The sequence below is a fragment of the Larimichthys crocea genome, chromosome I (assembly GCF_000972845.2).
Source record: "Larimichthys crocea isolate SSNF chromosome I, L_crocea_2.0, whole genome shotgun sequence".
Classification (NCBI taxonomy): Eukaryota; Metazoa; Chordata; class Actinopteri; family Sciaenidae; genus Larimichthys; species Larimichthys crocea.
In genome coordinates, this window is record NC_040011.1 from 26,368,988 (window position 1) to 26,386,820 (window position 17,833).

The 17,833-nt window shown below is 43.2% G+C and overlaps 1 protein-coding gene across 3 annotated transcripts in view; it reads right to left on the reverse strand.

Annotated features, from left to right (window-relative positions):
* elf1 (E74-like ETS transcription factor 1) overlaps nt 1-17,833 on the reverse strand; it is a 37,021-nt gene continuing 19,188 nt past the window's right edge. For 2 of the 3 annotated variants that reach the window (XM_010731993.3, XM_010731992.3), the window contains exons 2-10: nt 10,466-10,794; nt 9,892-9,948; nt 6,639-6,807; nt 6,409-6,513; nt 6,107-6,268; nt 5,882-5,965; nt 5,003-5,195; nt 4,435-4,794; nt 1-3,082 (exon numbers count right to left, since the gene is read on the reverse strand). In XM_010731993.3, coding sequence (XP_010730295.2) covers nt 2,272-3,082; nt 4,435-4,794; nt 5,003-5,195; nt 5,882-5,965; nt 6,107-6,268; nt 6,409-6,513; nt 6,639-6,807; nt 9,892-9,948; nt 10,466-10,537 — 2,013 coding nt within the window. In that variant the 5' untranslated portion in view covers nt 10,538-10,794 and the 3' untranslated portion in view covers nt 1-2,271. The remainder of the gene's footprint in view (nt 3,083-4,434; nt 4,795-5,002; nt 5,196-5,881; nt 5,966-6,106; nt 6,269-6,408; nt 6,514-6,638; nt 6,808-9,891; nt 9,949-10,465; nt 10,795-17,833) is intronic. The other variant, XM_010731994.3, reaches the window with a different exon arrangement.

The following is a 17,833-nucleotide window of genomic DNA, read 5'->3' on the forward strand; positions in this document are numbered from 1 at the left end:
TTCAGTGAAGCAGATTTTGTTTTTTAATTAGTACATTGACTTTTTCTTAAAAATCTATTCTATATTCAGCATAAGGGAGGCAATTGACAACCCAAGACAAGAGAAGCAACAAAACATAAGCAGTGGACATACCTCAACATCTCACAGACAACAGCGCTTTAAAGGAAAACGCAGAGCAGATACGGGAATATATACAATGCAAAAAAAAAAAAGCAAATCCCCACTCAAAGACTAACAAATTCTGATGGAAATGTAACCCAGTGTAATTATTGATTGTCAAAAATTTGCATAAGCATGTACTTAAACAATAAGTATACATTCAGAGTGTCTTTGCAGACCCAGAGCCCTTTGGCAGATATGGGGTTGTAAAGCAGCGTTTAACTCCTGTCCTTAGGTGCCAGTGTGGATGGAGGTCAGTATGTCTGAATGTCCTCACTCTGCAGCCACAGTCTGGGTGGAAAATACAACCAATTTAGCTGCGATACCACTCAGGATCAATATGGCTTCATCCCCAGCAGGGCCGAGGGGCCAATCGCATGGCTGGCCTGAGAGGTCCTTAACAAAGTAGGGCAGCAAATAAAGAAGGCACAGACTGGACTGACCCGAGAGCAGGAGAAGAAAAAGAAGAAGAAGAAGAAGACGAAGAGGAGGAGGAGAGAGACGAGAGTAGACAAGGTGAGAGGAAAAGAAAGGAGAGGAGGCAAGGTCAGAGGAGACGAGAGGAGAGGAGCTTTAAAAACAGCGCTGGTACATTTTTGTACCAAATAACTAAAGAAACTTGAGATATGATTTCAAAGACATACTGATTAATACATTTGAGTCTTTATGCAGTACACGGATTATTTTTGAATGCATAGTCCTGACTGTTTAACTGCTGAAAAAGGTAGAGAGGTATGTCTGCTGAAAAGGAAACAAAGCACATTCAGTACATGATCAAATCAGACACACAACAGACCGTATCTACAATAAGAGAATATAACAGTGGAATAATGATGCTGAGTTCAAAACTCAAGAAAATACCAAAGCTGATTATATGGAATGCTATACAAAAGAAAAATATTGGTCTTAAAAAAACTACCAAATAAGCTTCCTGGTATTAACGTTCATATTCATATTGTATTTTCCCTCATGTTTACACATGTAAATAGACGACAAATGTGCCTTTTTTATACAGAATTTAGAAATTCACAAAATAAATAAATTTGCTATGGCCTTAAAATTGAATCTCAATTGTATATTATATGTATATATATATAATTCCATTTCATATAAACAGGATTTAAACCTCGGTGCCTCCGAAGCAGAGGCTGATAAAATCTGTTTTATCCTGCATATTCTTTCTCTCCATTTGTGCCTCCCTATCTTGCTGTGCCTCCGGTCTGCAGCTCTATACAAACAGTTTTGATGTTGGACTGTCCTTGGTGGACAGAAAATGCCCATTTCCATAGTAACAGTGTTTTAAGGCCAGGAGTAATAGAGAGTGAATGCATAACTTTTTTTTGTTTATATGAAAATAAATGAGTAATAAGTTCTTAGATGTCTGAAAGTCTGAAAAAGCCATTTAGTCCGTTTTTCATCTTTTTCCCCAGACATTTCAAAGAAAGAGTCTTGAGCTGTTTGAACTTCCTGTAAGGCACTCTTCAATTAAACTCTGAGATGTGTTCTTCACCGTGACACAGCATCCATCCCTCGTCCAAGGGAACAGAAACTTGTATGTGGTTGGAAAAAAAACACATACACACACATACAAAGACCCTCTGCACGTTCTCAGAAGTCTGATTTCATTGCACCATTTGGCATTCAGTTCCCAGTTTTGGTTTGTTGCATTCTCCTCTTTAAACACAGTCCAATGAGATGTGAGGAAAGAAAATTACTAACTGGCACATTTGGTAGACAGGGATCCCTGGTTTATCCAATGGCTGTTCTCCTATAGGGGGAGCTTGTGTTTCATGTGTGCGTATATATGTACTTTCCTGTGTGTTTGTATCTGTGTGTGTCGGGCTTAATGTCTAAGGAAAATAATCCCAAATCTGAAAAGTGACTCCTTAGAAAAATTAAACACTCCCTTGATTTTTAAAATTAGGCACATGGTCACATAATATGTGAGTAAACAATAAATCCTGAGGCTGAACTGACCAACCTTTAAGAACAAGATCCCACAGTCTGATCTGATCAGATCACTGTGGTAGGAAAAGAATAAATCGAGTCTGCGGTCAAAATGGATTCAATGGTTTGTTTTTGGTTCAGCTTGTGTGGAGGAGTCCTGCAGGCCTAAGCCTCTGCAGGCTCTGTCTTTATCTGGATAAAGTTTGCAGGCAATTGGACAGACAGTGGCAGCTCCTGCAGGCCTTTAATTCCCTGCTCAGGCTGCAGGGACATCTCCCCACGCACTTCCAGCTCCTCTACAGGGGTCAAGCCCTCACTAGGACTGCTGCTCTGGGAGGAATGTCCATTAATTATAGTTTCACTCACAGCATCATGGGCCTGGCTCTGACTGGTATCAATGATCACTGTCCTATATTGCAGCTCTGCTTCCCCCATCTCAATCTCTTCTTTCTCAAACGTATTTGCCGCCAGTGATGGATCACCGTTCACCATCGACTGGAAGTAGCTGGGGTCCAGCAGCTCCTCTTTGACATGCAGCCCAGAGAGGTCGCTGGATTTGAGCACAGTGGCAATTACGGTGCCGGGCTGCTGTGCCACCATGGTCTGCCCACAGGTTGTGTTGATGGTGACCAGACGAGGGAGACCATTGATGTTGGAAGCGGTGGAACTAATAACTCCTGGAGGGGAAGTGCAGGAGGAGGACGTGGAGACAGTAGGGGAGCTTAGACTGGTGACCAGGAGTTGCTGAGTGCCGAGGCCGTCTTGCAGGCTGCTGGCTGCGCCTGCCAGAGAGGCCGTCTGGATGGTGAGCACATCTTTTCCACCTGCTGTGGTGGAGGGCATGGTGTGGAGAATAACCCGAGGTGGGGAGCAGTGGCTGGAGTCCCCATTGGCCAGAACACTGGTGAGGGGAACAGACTGAAGCGAGCCAGAAGATGTCAGAACCATAGGAACTGATGCCGGAGCAGTGATGGTCCTGAAAAGACAAAACAAACTGAATATGTGCTTGCGATTCTTCATCTTCTCCGGCAGAGCAGTTGTAATTGAATCTTCAGTTTGTATCTTTGCAAATATAGACAAGAGGATTGTTTTTTAATGTAACTCTATTGGGAAAGCTACCCAGCGCACAGCTGTGATCCTAAACAGCAGCACTAATTCCATTATTAATATAACAAACAGTGTTGTCAGCTGCGGTTGAAAAAATCATTATTCTCCTTGATTCCAAACTGCAGATGATGTTAAACAGCTTTAAAAATAAAAAGCGAGATGACTGATAATATATTGATTATACAGGCTGTGGAGACAGCAACCTGCATAGTAAAATGCAAAACAAAGAGTTGGATCAACACCTCTCTGACAGCAACAAGAACATTATAGGCTTTACAGAGGCAGGACGTACTGCAGCGCAACAGGATTGGATTATGCGACACAGGTTTAGCTGTTTGCCCTCCACACGAAAGGTTCAATGGCTTTTCATAGATACAAGGTTCAGCTATTAATAACAGGTTGACAAGTGTTGATTCAGTTATATTATGTGGATTTCAAGGACTATGGCATTCCTGTTATTCAGTATTATACTATATTCAAGTAACCGTGTGTGAATAAAGAATATCAACCGATATCATTTCTTCTTCAGATAATATTCTACTCTCACGTCTGCCCATTTAATAAATGTAAGCCAGAAGCTTGTTAGACTATCTTAGCTTGGCATACAGAAACAGCTAACCTGACTCTGTTCATAGAAAATGACATGTTGCAGTCGCAGAAGTCTTTTTGAGCCACACTAGCTACCCCTACCCCTGTCCAGTCTTTCTGCTAAGCCTGTTGACTGTAGCTTCACATTTAGTGTACAGAGGAGTGATAACAATCCTCTCATCCAACTCTCGAAAGACAAACCTCATTCAAGATATGTCCTGAGCAGGACATCTTACGACTGTAAGCTAAATCTGTTTTCTGGTGGTTAAACTATGTATTAGGGACACTGTTTCTAAATGATCTCAGATATGTCCTTGACCTCACTGTGCTGCAATTTCGTGTTACTTATCTGCTGAGAAATTCTCTGTTATAAATATATCTGGAATAAGCTAATATTGCCGCAGACGATTCATCAGTCTGACTCTAGTTTGAAAGATCATGAAACCTCTGATCAGAAATTAATGTTTTCTAGCCCCCACTGTGCTGTATTCAAATATAAATGAAATGAAATCATTCCTCATTGAGCTGACAGTTCCTCTCAAAAGACCTCTGGATAATTCACAGTGTGGAGAACTCTGTTAAAAGAGTGTATCATTTAAAGAGTGTGTGTTCTTTTTGCCAATCTCCTCCTACCTTATAGCTTGTGTTGGATCGTGAACAATCGACCCTTGGCTGGCCTGCAACATATGGACAGACTGAAGGATCTGCTCATTCTGTCCGCCATTGGTTTCCTGGTATATATATTCATCATTAGGCTCCTTCTTCATCTGCTTCACTGAGACGTGGTGATGACCATGAGCCCTCCCGTGCCCTCTGGATCCTCCGCGGACCATAGACCGTCCATTAGTAGATCTTTGATTTCCGTAGCCGCCGTTGCCGTCAGAGCTCGTGTCTTCGTCCTCGATCACCACCAGATCAGCTGGCATCTCCTTAAACTGATAGACCAGCCGCTGCCCCTCCACTTTAGCCAGGATGCCTCTCTGATAGTAGTACCTAGAGGAGAAAGTGGAGCTGTTTATCATGTTATAGACATTATCATCATTCAAATTAAACAGACTCATAAAAACGTTAAACGTCCTTCCAGTGTGTTATTATGGACATATCTGTGGAATCATGTCTGCAGGGTTCAGAGCTACATTGGAGCTAATGCGCGTAACAATGAAGCTCTGGAAAATGGCCCTCATTTGTATGTTCTCCTTACCTGAGAGCTCTTCCCATTGTCTCATAGTTCATGTCAGGCTTGTTCTTGTGTTTGCCCCACAGCTTTGAAACAGCTTTGGAGTCCACCAGCTTAAAGATGCCTTTCTCCCGCTGTGTCCACTTGATGTATTTGGGACAGGTGTTTTTATCCTGTAGTAAAGCCAGAAGGAATTCCCACAGGTAGATTGTGTTGCCTGCAAATTATGGAGAAATACATTTAGTCTTGTTTCTAACAATCAAGTGCATCAGACATTTCTGGTGAGGACTTACTGCCGTGCTACAGATATCTAAAATTCAGTTAGTAAATCAGGGTTTTGCTTCTAAATGTTATACGGCAGATATGGGGTTACAGGAGAAACTACTCTTTTCCTATAACCATTGTTGTGTCAGGTGTGTGTGCATGTGTGCCTTAGAAGGGAATTAATTATACCAAGCCAGGGAGTAGATTACTCTCATTTGTGAGATGCTTTGGCCAGAAGTGGTTAAAAACAGCAACGCTCCCAGTAGTCACTTGAATCCCAGACACCCTGACAGGGTGATATATATGTGTGCAGCTGAACCTGCCGTCCCCAGCCCCCTCCTCATTGTGTCACACTGTATGGTGCAATGAGGGTTCACATCGAGCAGAACTAGTCTGCTTATATCGGGTAGAGCATCAATGTGCCCTCCAGCCTGCAATCACTTCTGTTTCCCTGCAAAACACAGCACTTTGAGATATCCTCATCCATTAACTCACCCAGATTCAACCCCGCTGGACTGCAGGGGTTGAGGACTGCTGTTTGCACACTCCACAGGAGGAAACAGAGCGTACACAAGAGGAGGAGAGACCTTGATTTTTATTGGCTCATTAAAGAGAAGCGGACTAGTTAGTGAGGCTTACCTTTGCCCTCTTTGCTCTTCTTCCTGAGTGGCAGGTTAGGGGTGGTGATTGGAGAGCAGGGACGCACTGCCCGCGGCTTCCGCACTATGATTCAAATTGAGGGGTAGTGTGTTATTAGGTGAGAGGTCGCAGTGAAATCATCCAATTACCTACAACACTGAAATTTTAGCACAAGAGATAATTCCTGTGGTCTAACAAGGAGAAAGAGGAGGGCAACAGCATTACCTTTGTTTTTTTTCTGAGGTTTTAAGGGACACTTTTGGGGTATCTCGTCCATGGATGAAGTATCCTCGTCTAGGGACATGTCAAGGGCACTATTATCCATCTGGTCAGGTCTCAGAGGGGTGTATGCCAAATCTGATTCCAGCAGAGTGCCATATGTGTGAACTATACATACACAAGAGGTACAGGAACACAGACACAACATGAATAGACCATAAAGAATGGGTCAAAATATGAACAATGTTGGATCAAACTTGAAATGTTTGCCACCATTTTGAAAATTGTAGAACATAAAATAAACTTACTCATACGCTTCTCGTCCAAAATGTTGTTTGGAGACTCCATATTAAGAAGAGCTGCTGCAGCTTCATTTGTCTCCATGCTGTCCTCTGCGCCTGATCCTGTTCTTTCTGTCCACCAGACAACAACAAATTCATCAATATTAAAGCCTTGCAGGTAACTACTTTGTGATTTAAACACTCCTGTATTTTATGCACAGCTAACTTTAAATAACCGCAAAGTAAAATATCTTTACCCGTGAGGTCCACCCCGATGATGGAAGGTTCCTCCACGACATGGAGAGTGGTGTCCACCATGATGCCGTTGGTCACCTCATCGGACTCCAGGCCTGAATAGACCTGCAGCAGATCGGCTGCAGGCACCTGCTCAACAATCACCGCTGGGAATACTGACGGGTCGTCCAGCTGAAAGGAAAGGTATGATATGTTGTAACGCAGGAGCTATCACCTGGAAGCAACGAGACATTTTGCACATACGCATGTGTATATGCAATAAAAACACCATTAATCCCTCCACTGCACACCATAAATGCAATATAAAACCCCCAGATGACATCAGATTAATGTTATAACCGGATTTGGTCAGTTGTTTTTATTGCCTTGTAAAATCGTAGATTCATTCATTTTCAGCTAGTGTGGAGGCACGTAGCATGGTGGAGAGCTGATTTCTGTGGTGCTAAAGCAGCCCACAGGGACCCGCTGAAGAAGACAGGAACCAGCTGTTTGATTTGGCCTACTTCTCCTGAGAAGTTAATCTTATGCTCAAAAATTATATAAGCCCAAATGAATGTTAATGGTTCAATCGTGAATTGCAGGCAAGCACCCCCTTCATCATGTCCTGGAGGTGCTCTGGGACTTGTAACTCTGCCGTTTCATTTCAGGACTGATGTCAAAGCAGTGAGGGGGACAGAGGGAATTAGTGGAGCCTGGGCAAAACCACTGAGGTCCAACTGAGGAGTGCAACATATCCGAGAGCTCCTCAAACACAGGCTGTGTCAAGAGTGCTCACTGGGGGGCTTGGTTCGTGTCAACAGGAGGAACATGGGGACTAAATCAGTCATTTGAATAAGTCAGTCAGTCCTAGAAGAAAATATGTTTTTCATCAAACACAACAGAACATTTGGTTCAAAGGAAAAGGTGACTTCAGGTGCACTGATACAAAACAACTCAGAGTCAACTGATCAGCCAGCAGATGGCAGCATACTACACTTTAAAAATGTACTGAGATCATTTCTTACAAACATGTCCATGCCGAGCAGCTAATGCAACTGCTTTGGCTTCTAATATGTTCAAACCACATTGAAACACATAAAATTTCATTTTTTTTAAAAAGCCCACCAGGGATAGGAGGAGACATGTGCTCCATCTTTTGTGGAGTTAAAAGATTAGTAAAATTAAATTCATGCAAAACCGGACAAACACGTTCATAATACCACGCAGCCTGTAATCAGAGCGTGACTTAGTAATGCTGCCCTACAAATGCCAAGCTGCAACCACAGGAACATTTGAACCGTTGACTAAGGCATATCACAAAACCCCTTACATTAAAAACACTCAATAGCAGCTCACAAGAAATAAGCATTAAGTGGTGGCCTTCCGCCTTCTAAAATACATGTGATGTAGTTTTAGTTTTATTTTTTTTCAATTAAGAGCACATTCTTACAGTCATGACCTGATTAAATGAGGAACAGGATAGAGAAAAGGTGCAGTAGGAGAAACATGAATAAAGGCTTATCTGTCTCTGTGCACAAGTGTTCATTGTTGGTTTGGACCTCTGGGGCATACCAGGTGTCTGGGCTTTGAGCCGTGGGGGTGGGAAGAGGGTGCAACGGAGTCGATGGATAGGCTTTCATTTCTGCTACACTTTAACCAGGAAACCAACAAACCAGTTCATTATTTGGACATGGTATTAAACGTTTAGCCCTGCAGTGTAGGCTCAGTTGTATTTACCCATGGATTCTTTCTAAGTAATTGTATACACTGTACATAATGTACGTCTCTGTCAATCAAACGCATAATGGCTCGGCAAGATGCCTGTCATAACTTTGAAGATCAACAACTAATGGCTGATGTCATCTCAGCAGCAAAACCTCATGGGAGCCTCCTGGGGCTAATAAAAACCCTGAGTTTTGCTTTGACTACAGACACTATCAATGTCTCACTGACAAACACTGAATGTTTCCCATTAATAGGAGTCTTTGGTAGACATATTATCAGATAGCTAGACAGTGAGGCTACCACACCTCCTTGTCTGGATTTAAATGATGTTTGCTGTCCTTGAGTGAGAGTCAAGCATGTGTGCAGACAAAGGCGTTCTGACTGTTGGTCTGCTGAGCTCCTGAAACAGCATCACCTCCCACCCCCTCCCACGCCCTCCCTCCCATCAAACGCACACAGTCCCACACAGTTTGCTGACGGAGCATGAGATGTCTTAAGCTGCTGTCTCTGCTGTTGTTTTGGTGTTCACTGGATTTCTGTTTTCGCTGGGAACACCTCTGAGCTACTCTTACATTGCCGTCTAAAGCAAGTGGTGATTTGACAAAAGCGTGTCGCAATGTGTAAGATAATAACTATGATTCAAATGGTGTCAGATTTGAAGAAGGCGGGGCTCTCAGGAGAACCGGCGTCCAAGCATGTAACGCAGCCTGACAAAAAAAAAAATACTGAACATCATAAAGGTTTAAACCTCTTCTTCCTCTTTGTTGACTTGATTTTCTAGTAGGGAAACAGGAGTGATAAGAATCAGGCTATTTGCATTTCTGAGTTCCCCATTCTGCCTTTGAAATCAACAGCATCTGTACAAGCTGTTCCCCCACACACACCCGACTCTCTTCTGCTTTACCTGCCCAGTCACAATGGAGTCTAACTGTCTGTACACTTTCAATATCCTCATAATCATGGTAGCACAAGGGATATTATCAGGTTTAAAGCTTCTATAGCTTCAAACTTCCTTACTTTTATTTCAAAATAAGAGAGCAGGTTTTCTATCCTTACCATTGTTAGATCATAACACGATTGTGAGTATCATGCTGGAGCCATTACATGATACACTTTAGGGAGCTACTTATTGACTTAAAAACCAATATAGCGTGGCTAATCATTACAGAACCTGCTCTATGATTTCACTCAGCTCCAACAGCTTTATTGTGGCCAAAATAAATCTTTACAACAGCCAGACGAAACAAAATGGCCACTGTAGTTACATGTTAGTGTGCTGTTCCTTTCTGGGGGTATTTCCAGTTCTTGGTAAATAGGGGCATACTGCTTGCATAACAGGACTGTGAGGGTGCAGCAAGGAACAAATCTGTAGCAGTGGAACAATGCGAGACCTTTGAGTAGTATTATCCAATCCCTTCCAAGCAGCCTTTGCAACTGGTCTGTCAGGTTAGGCCTGAACTGGTGCTATTCAGGGATCCAGTGACAACTTGTCACTCTAGATACACACATACAGATACCAGTACACATAAACACACATACAACTACACTTACAATCAAGCCTGCTCCACAGGATTCAGACACGGGTGTGGGGATGAGATAACTCCACACCTGACCAGGCAATGAAAAGACACATAGACACATGGGCACAGGTTCACATAGCATGCACACACAGTAACCTCTGTGCCATAAACAGTTTGATGGCCAAGCCCCACCCATTCCCTCCCACGCACCCTAACCTCGCTGCAGGTTTTTCAATGTTTCCATTTCTGTACTCCCAGCAGCCCACACTCCTCTTCCCAGACCTCCTCTCTCTTCTCCATCCTCCCCTCCGCCTGCCTGGTTCCTTAACATATTGTCAGAGTTAAAGACCACAGGCTCTGAGCCACAGCTAATCCTACCCCAGTGACCATGCTGTTTACACAAGTTTTGTTTGCCCTGCTATGAAAGGTCGTACATTTATCAAAAAGATCACAGTACATTTTGCTTGAAAAATATGAATCGTCAAACAGAAGGTCAGAAGGTCCTTTGATGAAATAAAAATGCAGTCTAGCCCAGTCGTGCTTAAAAGCAACAAACAATTTGATTAAAAAAGTTCCTAATGTAGATCCCTGAGTGTGATACTTACCTGATTGATTTCGTCCATCCCGTTGCTGGCAAATTCAAACACCAGTTCGCTGGGCTGTACTGCAGTCGTCATGACAGTGGAGTTCAGAGGGCAGGGAGCAGCCCGAAATATCCTGGCTACGACTACTCCTGGCTGCTTCTCTGCACGGACTCAGCTTCACCTCACAAAATGGCTTCCCTGTCGTCCTCCTATTCTCTAATCTGGTCGCTTAGTGCTTGGAGAGAGAGACCTCGAGCTGATTTTCAGAGGAGCACTGTGGCCCAGGTGGGAGCAGCCTCGTCCCTCTCTGACACAGAGGCTGGGTCCCGCTGCGCCTGGAGCATCTACACCTGGAAGAAAGAGAAAAAGATAGGAGCTAAGGTCAGGAGACATATTAGATCAGTTTAATTTCACTGAGAGACAAGAGAGGCAGGGAGGAGCAGAGATAGCACAGTGAAAGTGTCCTTGTGCGAGGGGATAGAAACCCACAGAGAACCCAGAACTCACCAGTCAAACACAGACATGCACTCTTTCCGGCAGGACAAGCAGATCTAGGCTATGTTTGGTTTTGATGTTCAAAGCTGAAAAAGCCACAAGTTTCAGCAGAAGAAATCAGGTCACTAGCTAATTCCTGCTTCCAGTAACCTCACAGAGTCAACACCAAGCAAAGAAATTCTGCTGTGCGCACCAAACACATAGTCTGAAACAGGTTTCAGGGTTAATAGTAATGTGAATGTCTTCCGACAAGAGTTAGAAAGGTATTTGTGTTCAGCTGCCTTCACTCAAATATGTATTTTCATCCATCGATCGGTGATATGAGAACTCACTTAAAAGTACAAACGTATGCATGTGAGCTAGGCCTGCAACTAACTAATGAATTAATTTGTCTATTGAAAAACGCAAGACCAAAAAAGTGGCGAATTCTCACGTTTCAGAACCGAAAACCACCAGCATTTTGTCCTGAAAAATAACTTTGAACTCAGTTATCAGTATAGTTGCCAATCATTTTCTTTTTTTAATCAACTAATCGATGCATATTTGCAGCCTGACACATCAGTGTGTAGTCAGGAGGATCTCAGCACTCAACACCACTCATTTCATCTCCGTCCGTGAAATGAAGACACCCCCTCAGCACAACACCCTTGATCACAAGGCTCAGGGGGCTGATATTATGATCACATGAGCGAGTGCTGGGGCGGAGAGGGTCTGAGTGAACCCTCACTCTATATAGAAACATATATACACACACACACACACACACACACACACACACAGGCGAGAGATCACTCGTCTGATGATGCTGTGGAAGCCCCTCTGTGCTCAGCCCTGGGGAGTTACTGTGATCACAGGCAGTGGGGGGAGGGAAACTTGTTGCTGTGTGCTTGTTAGTGTGTGTGTGTATGTTGAGGTGTGTCCCAAAAACCTGATACCCAAAGGCAGGTTTCAGGGTTGAAGGACGGGCGGGGCTGATGATGGGCTGAAGAATAAATGGACACCCCAGGGCCACAAACCCCCCTACCCTCCACTGATAATGACTAAAGAGCTGGCAGTAGTAAAGAAGTAAGAGATGGCAATGTTTAGCACACACACACCATCCCTGCTTTTTCCACTGCTGCAGGGTGGAGCTTACTTGCTTTGAAATGCCTGTGTGCCTGACGAGGCTGCATACCAGGCCCAATTGCAGGGGTGTGTAACAGAACAGGAGGTGATAGAGAAAGATTGAACTTCTGGAGCTTGTGGGTCACAGAGGCCAAACAAATTTTGCAATTAAGTTTATGTCTTTGCTAAGCATCCAGACATAAAAGACACATGAGACTGTAGTCTGGATGTGTCACTTTTGGGAGACAGAAGAGAGATGGGGAAATGGGTTAATGTTTCACTCCAGTCAGTGCTTCTCGCTGTCTGTGCTGGGCAGTGTCCATGCCCACCTCTGCCAGAGCTGGAAGCTGTTGCCATCTGTTTGGAGCTCCTCAGTGCCCTGGTCTTCTTGGCATGTTTTTATGCTGGGAGAGTGTGACGAGCCATTACCAGACTCAAGAAGAAAAGAGGGGATTTATTTTTTTGGAGCTTCTAAATGGCGGAAGATGTATGAATCATGTAAAACACACACACACAAGATGAACAAAAGAAAAAAATGGTGGACATGTGTCTGCCTGTGACTCTCTGCACTTGAAATTTCACATGGACCACACACACACACCCACACATTTACAGCAGATGCCCTCGTCTGCCCTCTGTGAAGCCGGACCAAGACACACCATGTGGGATGAGGTAGGAGTGCAGTGGCCTGAATCATATGGGAACACTCTGAAGTTGCCCTGCCCAGCTGCCTTCATCCCAGATCTAAGGAGACACACGACGCTAAAACACCAGGCGTCTTTTAACAGTTCGTGCTGGATCTGCAGAGCTGATCGTCACCGCATTCCAGCTTATGAGCCTTGAGGGCAGCACTCGGGGTGCATGATGAACAAATCAGCATCATCATTATCAGATGACAGGAAACAGACTGCAGGAGACATCGGCGATATCAGCGGGAATCAAGATGTATTAAATGTTTTGTATGTGTGTTTGTCTGAGCTTACTTCAGGCGTCTGCTGTATTCATACTACAACGTGTCAGTGTTCGAGTGCGTGTATTTTCTATATTTTCTCCTGTCAGTGCATCATTGATTCGGATGGCCCAGTTGGCAAAGTGATAACAACAGACAGGGATTCAACAGAGCCAGCCATTAGTCAGACTCAGCCTTCACATTATCCCTGAGCACATGACAACAGCTGCCTTGTCCCAGCACAGGGGTAGGGTTGTAACCACACTTACTACGTCATGAAGAGGAGGAGAACAGCGAAGGGAGGGATTTTACTGGGATGTTAGTCAATGCATAATGGCCCAAAGAGCAAATAGACTGCCTGTGACTAGCTCTGGGTGGGGCCTTCTTTTGACAGACTTGAGCAATTTTAGTGTGGTTTCCAGGCGGGGCATTCCTGATGACCTAGAAGTCTATGGCATAAAATGTGTAACTGTGGTGTCCTGGATTTAAATCCAACCAAAAACATGTGGTACATGTCACCCCACCCCCCCGAATGCTCTCTCCTTTCTGCTGTGAAAAGTCTAATAAAGGCAACAATGCTGTTTCTATAATTTGTGCGAAAGCTATTCATCAGTTCATAGTGATAAACTGACAACACGAACAACGACAACAAATGAAACGTCCAGTTTCATTTTAGCTCTGATTCGGTCTCCACGAACACCTCAGGGAAATATCTGACTAGTTGATAACTTACCGGCAGTGTAGAGTCAGTTATCAGAGCTAAAAACAACTGCCTGCAGAATAACAACTGAGTGGTGAGAGTGAACCAAAACAGTAAAGTTGCAGGCCATAAATAAAAAAAACTAAACTGTGAGGATGCTAAATTCTCCATAAAGCTGAGGGAAATTCTCCAAACAGCTTGTGCAATGCAAGTTTCTGTTCTGTCTCATATAATAAACACTCTGCAGACTTTGGTACTGCAGCTGATTTTCATAATTACTTGATCTGATTGTTATTACCTAATTAAATAATTGATAGGTCAATAAATGTCAGAAAACTTGCGAACAGTGTCCATTAAAGCTTTGATATAATCACACAGCTTATTCTAAAGACGGTTTAAGGACGTTCAAAATTTAGAAGATGGACCCATTTTTTTTCTTAATGACTTTAATGAGTTTTTGATTCATTTTCTGTCCATTGACTAATTATTAATAATGAAACTCATCAGTAGCAGCCTTAAATTTAATATGAAAAGCTGATGGTACGGCTCCATCATGGGCCCTGTCTGTGACCATGGTGATGTGATTTTGTCTGTCAATTTCAAATAACTGTCTGTTATTTATGACAGTCTGGTGTGCAGCAGGCTGAGGAGGAGAAAGAAACAAACACTGGCCTACTCCACCCCTACAGCATGGTGACTGCCAGTCGCAATAACAACCAATTAGAGTCAGGATTCATGAACAAATGGAGCATTCCCAGAAGGCCCTACTTCCCCCCGCTTTAGTCTCTTCAGCTGAGCTCATTGTTGACCATGAAAGGAGGTAATTTAAGCCAATTGAATGACTATGCAATGACTCACCCTGCATGTGGTGAGTGCAAACATTGTGAGATGCAAGAAAAGGACCAGGGCAAACTTTACTTATCAGCCATTTTCAGCTCAGGTTACAAATATGCTGATTTCTTCAGGTGACATGACTGTTGAGTAGTTTGTACTGGGGTGGTTACGATATGGCCGTCACAGGACTCAAAGATGGCTGGTGCTAGTGTCAAGGGAATGGGTGGTATTCCTGGTATTTTCCCACACAGGTATAGACTGTGCAGATAAGAGTAGTAAAAAGTGAAATGGACATAACTCAAGATTTGTCCCTGTACTCAAAGGTTTCAACACTGACAAAGGCAGTGATTTTTCCCTTGATCAAGCATTGCTGAGAGACACATTTCAGTACCAAGGGGGAAAAAAAAAAAATCTGAACGTGAAATGAGTCGTACAGAGGTTTAGTTTTTTCCCAGTTCAGCTTTGCACACCGAAGTGCAAGATGGCAGAAAATGCGTGGGCTTACCACCACCACCGTATTATTGAATGGTTGTCAGCACAGACATGCTGTTTTTGCAGGATCCTCTGGGTTCCTGTAAAGGAAATGACTCAGTGATATAAAGCTCGAGCTCATTCCTGGAGCCCTGTGATAGCCCATATGCACATCAGAGAACCCTGGTCATCATTTCTGGACAGAAGTTCCTTTTTGGGCATGTTTTTAGTAAAGAAGCCGCTAAACTATGCACCACTATGTAACAATGGCACATTTATTGCCAAGGTACACACAGCCATTTTAGCAGAGTAAAAACATGATTCGGTTCAGTGAAAGAAAATAAATACTGATAAAGTATGCATATTAACCTTCATCTATCCTATAAAGGAGCAGGCATAGTTATAGTATGCTGGAGAAGTGTTTAAGTAAGAAAACCATAATTAAGTAGTTGCATCAACACCAGACAAGAAACACACACAAAGGTGGTTTTCACCACTGCTCCAGCTCTATGTCAGCACCATAAAAACTGTTTTGTGTACACTATTTTCTGTGCATCCTACATTTTACTCACCGCCCAGCCTTGCACAATACAGCGTGTCTCACCACGTTACAAACTCCAACTTTACTTTATTGAGCTGAATAAAGGAGTGCTTTCACTGCAATCCTCAGGCCACACCATGCGTGTGGCGATAAAATGGCAGAGACGGGCACAGAGGCAGACATAGACACTTGGCTAATAGCGTACAGCTGCAGAACACAAGGCATCGGAAAACGCAGACGCCAACGCTGGGCACTGTGTCCGAGCCAGCACTCACTGTTATAAAGTCGGAGGGCATTTGGGATCTGCCGTGCCATGGCCACACGAAGACAGAGAGGGAAGCGTCACTTCAAGAACACGCTTTCAGAAAGAGAATGGAATTTAATCTCATCTCCTGTGAACCTTGTACTTTTCCATTCAGGCTTGAGGCTCTAGGAAAAGGACCCATGCCTTCCTGTGACAACAGTTGTTTGTGCCAGCTAACACACTACTAAGTATAACGTGGTATTTTTTTTGGGAAGATTACACACTAGCTTTAGAGTAATGTCCCCTGTGATAAAAGTTCAGAAATGTCTCCAGAGACCAGACTCCACTTCTTTTTTGGTGAATTTTTATTCAAATATGTAAGAGGGATGTTTTGCTGCTGAGACATTACAGGCTGTTCTCTGTCCCACATACACCCTGACATGGTCTTCATCACAGTGCAGCGCTCTGGACTTTCTTGTTTTAAGCATACAAGTGATATAATACCAAAAATATCAGCGACGTATTTTAAAAGCGAGTCGAAAAAAAACACCCACAAACTGACCTGTGAATCTTGCACTCACAGGAACAGCATCACTGAGCAGTGGGTTTGTGCTGCTTCCTGTCTGTTAAACCACACTCAGAAGAAAATTTCTTCCTCTGTGTAAGAGCGGAAAGTTCTGAACTCCCCCTCCTTCCTTCTCAAACAACATGCTATTACTCTCGTAGATATGAGCCTCATGACACAGGTAGCATTTCCTATATGAACAATATAGTTACTAGAAATATCACCAGGGGTGACGTAAAAGACAAGAAAGCCGAGCTTTTAATTGGGATTTTTTTTTAGATAATGACAACGTTTATTTAAAGTGTTTTAGTTTTGCAAAAATTTGTCAGAATCTTCAGTGTTTTAAGCACGGTGAATTGTTTTTTTGCAGTCTCATAAATACAATATATTCAAACAGCAGGCTGAGACTGTATGGACAACAACCTCCTATAGTTTTAACCCTGCTACACTCAGCTTGTTTGAAGATGATGGTGAATTAAAGGATCACTATAGGGCTCTCAAAGCCACACCTGCCATTTGCCGACATCTCTTCCCCACAGTGCTGACACAGGGCGTGCAAACACAGACAGCATTACTAAACCCCCCACCCCACATATACACGCATGCACACATCCCATACTTGGCCCCATGAGTCGGTTTTACACAAATTCTCAGAACAAACTACACGGTTCCTGTCACATAGTTTGCACTTGTAGGTCAGAACATGAGACGATTGCTACATAAATGGGCTATGTGTGTAACTAGAGCACCCTGCAAACATTTTATGAGCCGCTGTAAATAAGCGTCCTGAAGCACATACTCATTAACAATGAAGAAAACTTCCATCTGTTGAATTAACTTCTGTTTCGAGTTAATATGAACAAACAATAAACCTGGAAATGCACAAATACAAATCCAAACCAGAATAAATAATTCAAAACTCCCCGTCTTTTTAATTTCCATCACTGCTCTGATACTGTTGTCTTACGAGATTAATCCAAAACATGTTTTAAGTTAACAGATGCAGCACATTTGTCAAAAACTACCCCCCGGCGGCCTATTTCTATTATGTGGCAACAGGCCACATGTCACAGATAGGAAGAACCATTGAAGTTGTGAAAACAGGACAGGAAATTGCAGCAAAGTTTTAGAAAAGACATCTGCACCCTCAAAGATTACAGTTTTAAGTGCTGTGTGCTGCTCTAATGTCCACAAGGCTGTAAGATTTTAAGCATTTGGATATAGTCAGTAAGATGCAGACGGGCCTAAGAAGGAGGAAATTGTTTCAACATAACTACTGAAGAGAACATGATTTTCCAGCTGATATAGTCATTTTAACTGGTGAAAGCTCAAAAAATCTCAAAACAAGCTGTGAAAATGCATATTATGTCTGCTCTCGGGAGCAGTACTCTTTCACGTTTGGGGCGATTGCAGGCTACAATCAGAGCTGGTACATGTAATACATGTGAGAAGATGTCGAACATTCATTGTTTCTAATAGATCTAAT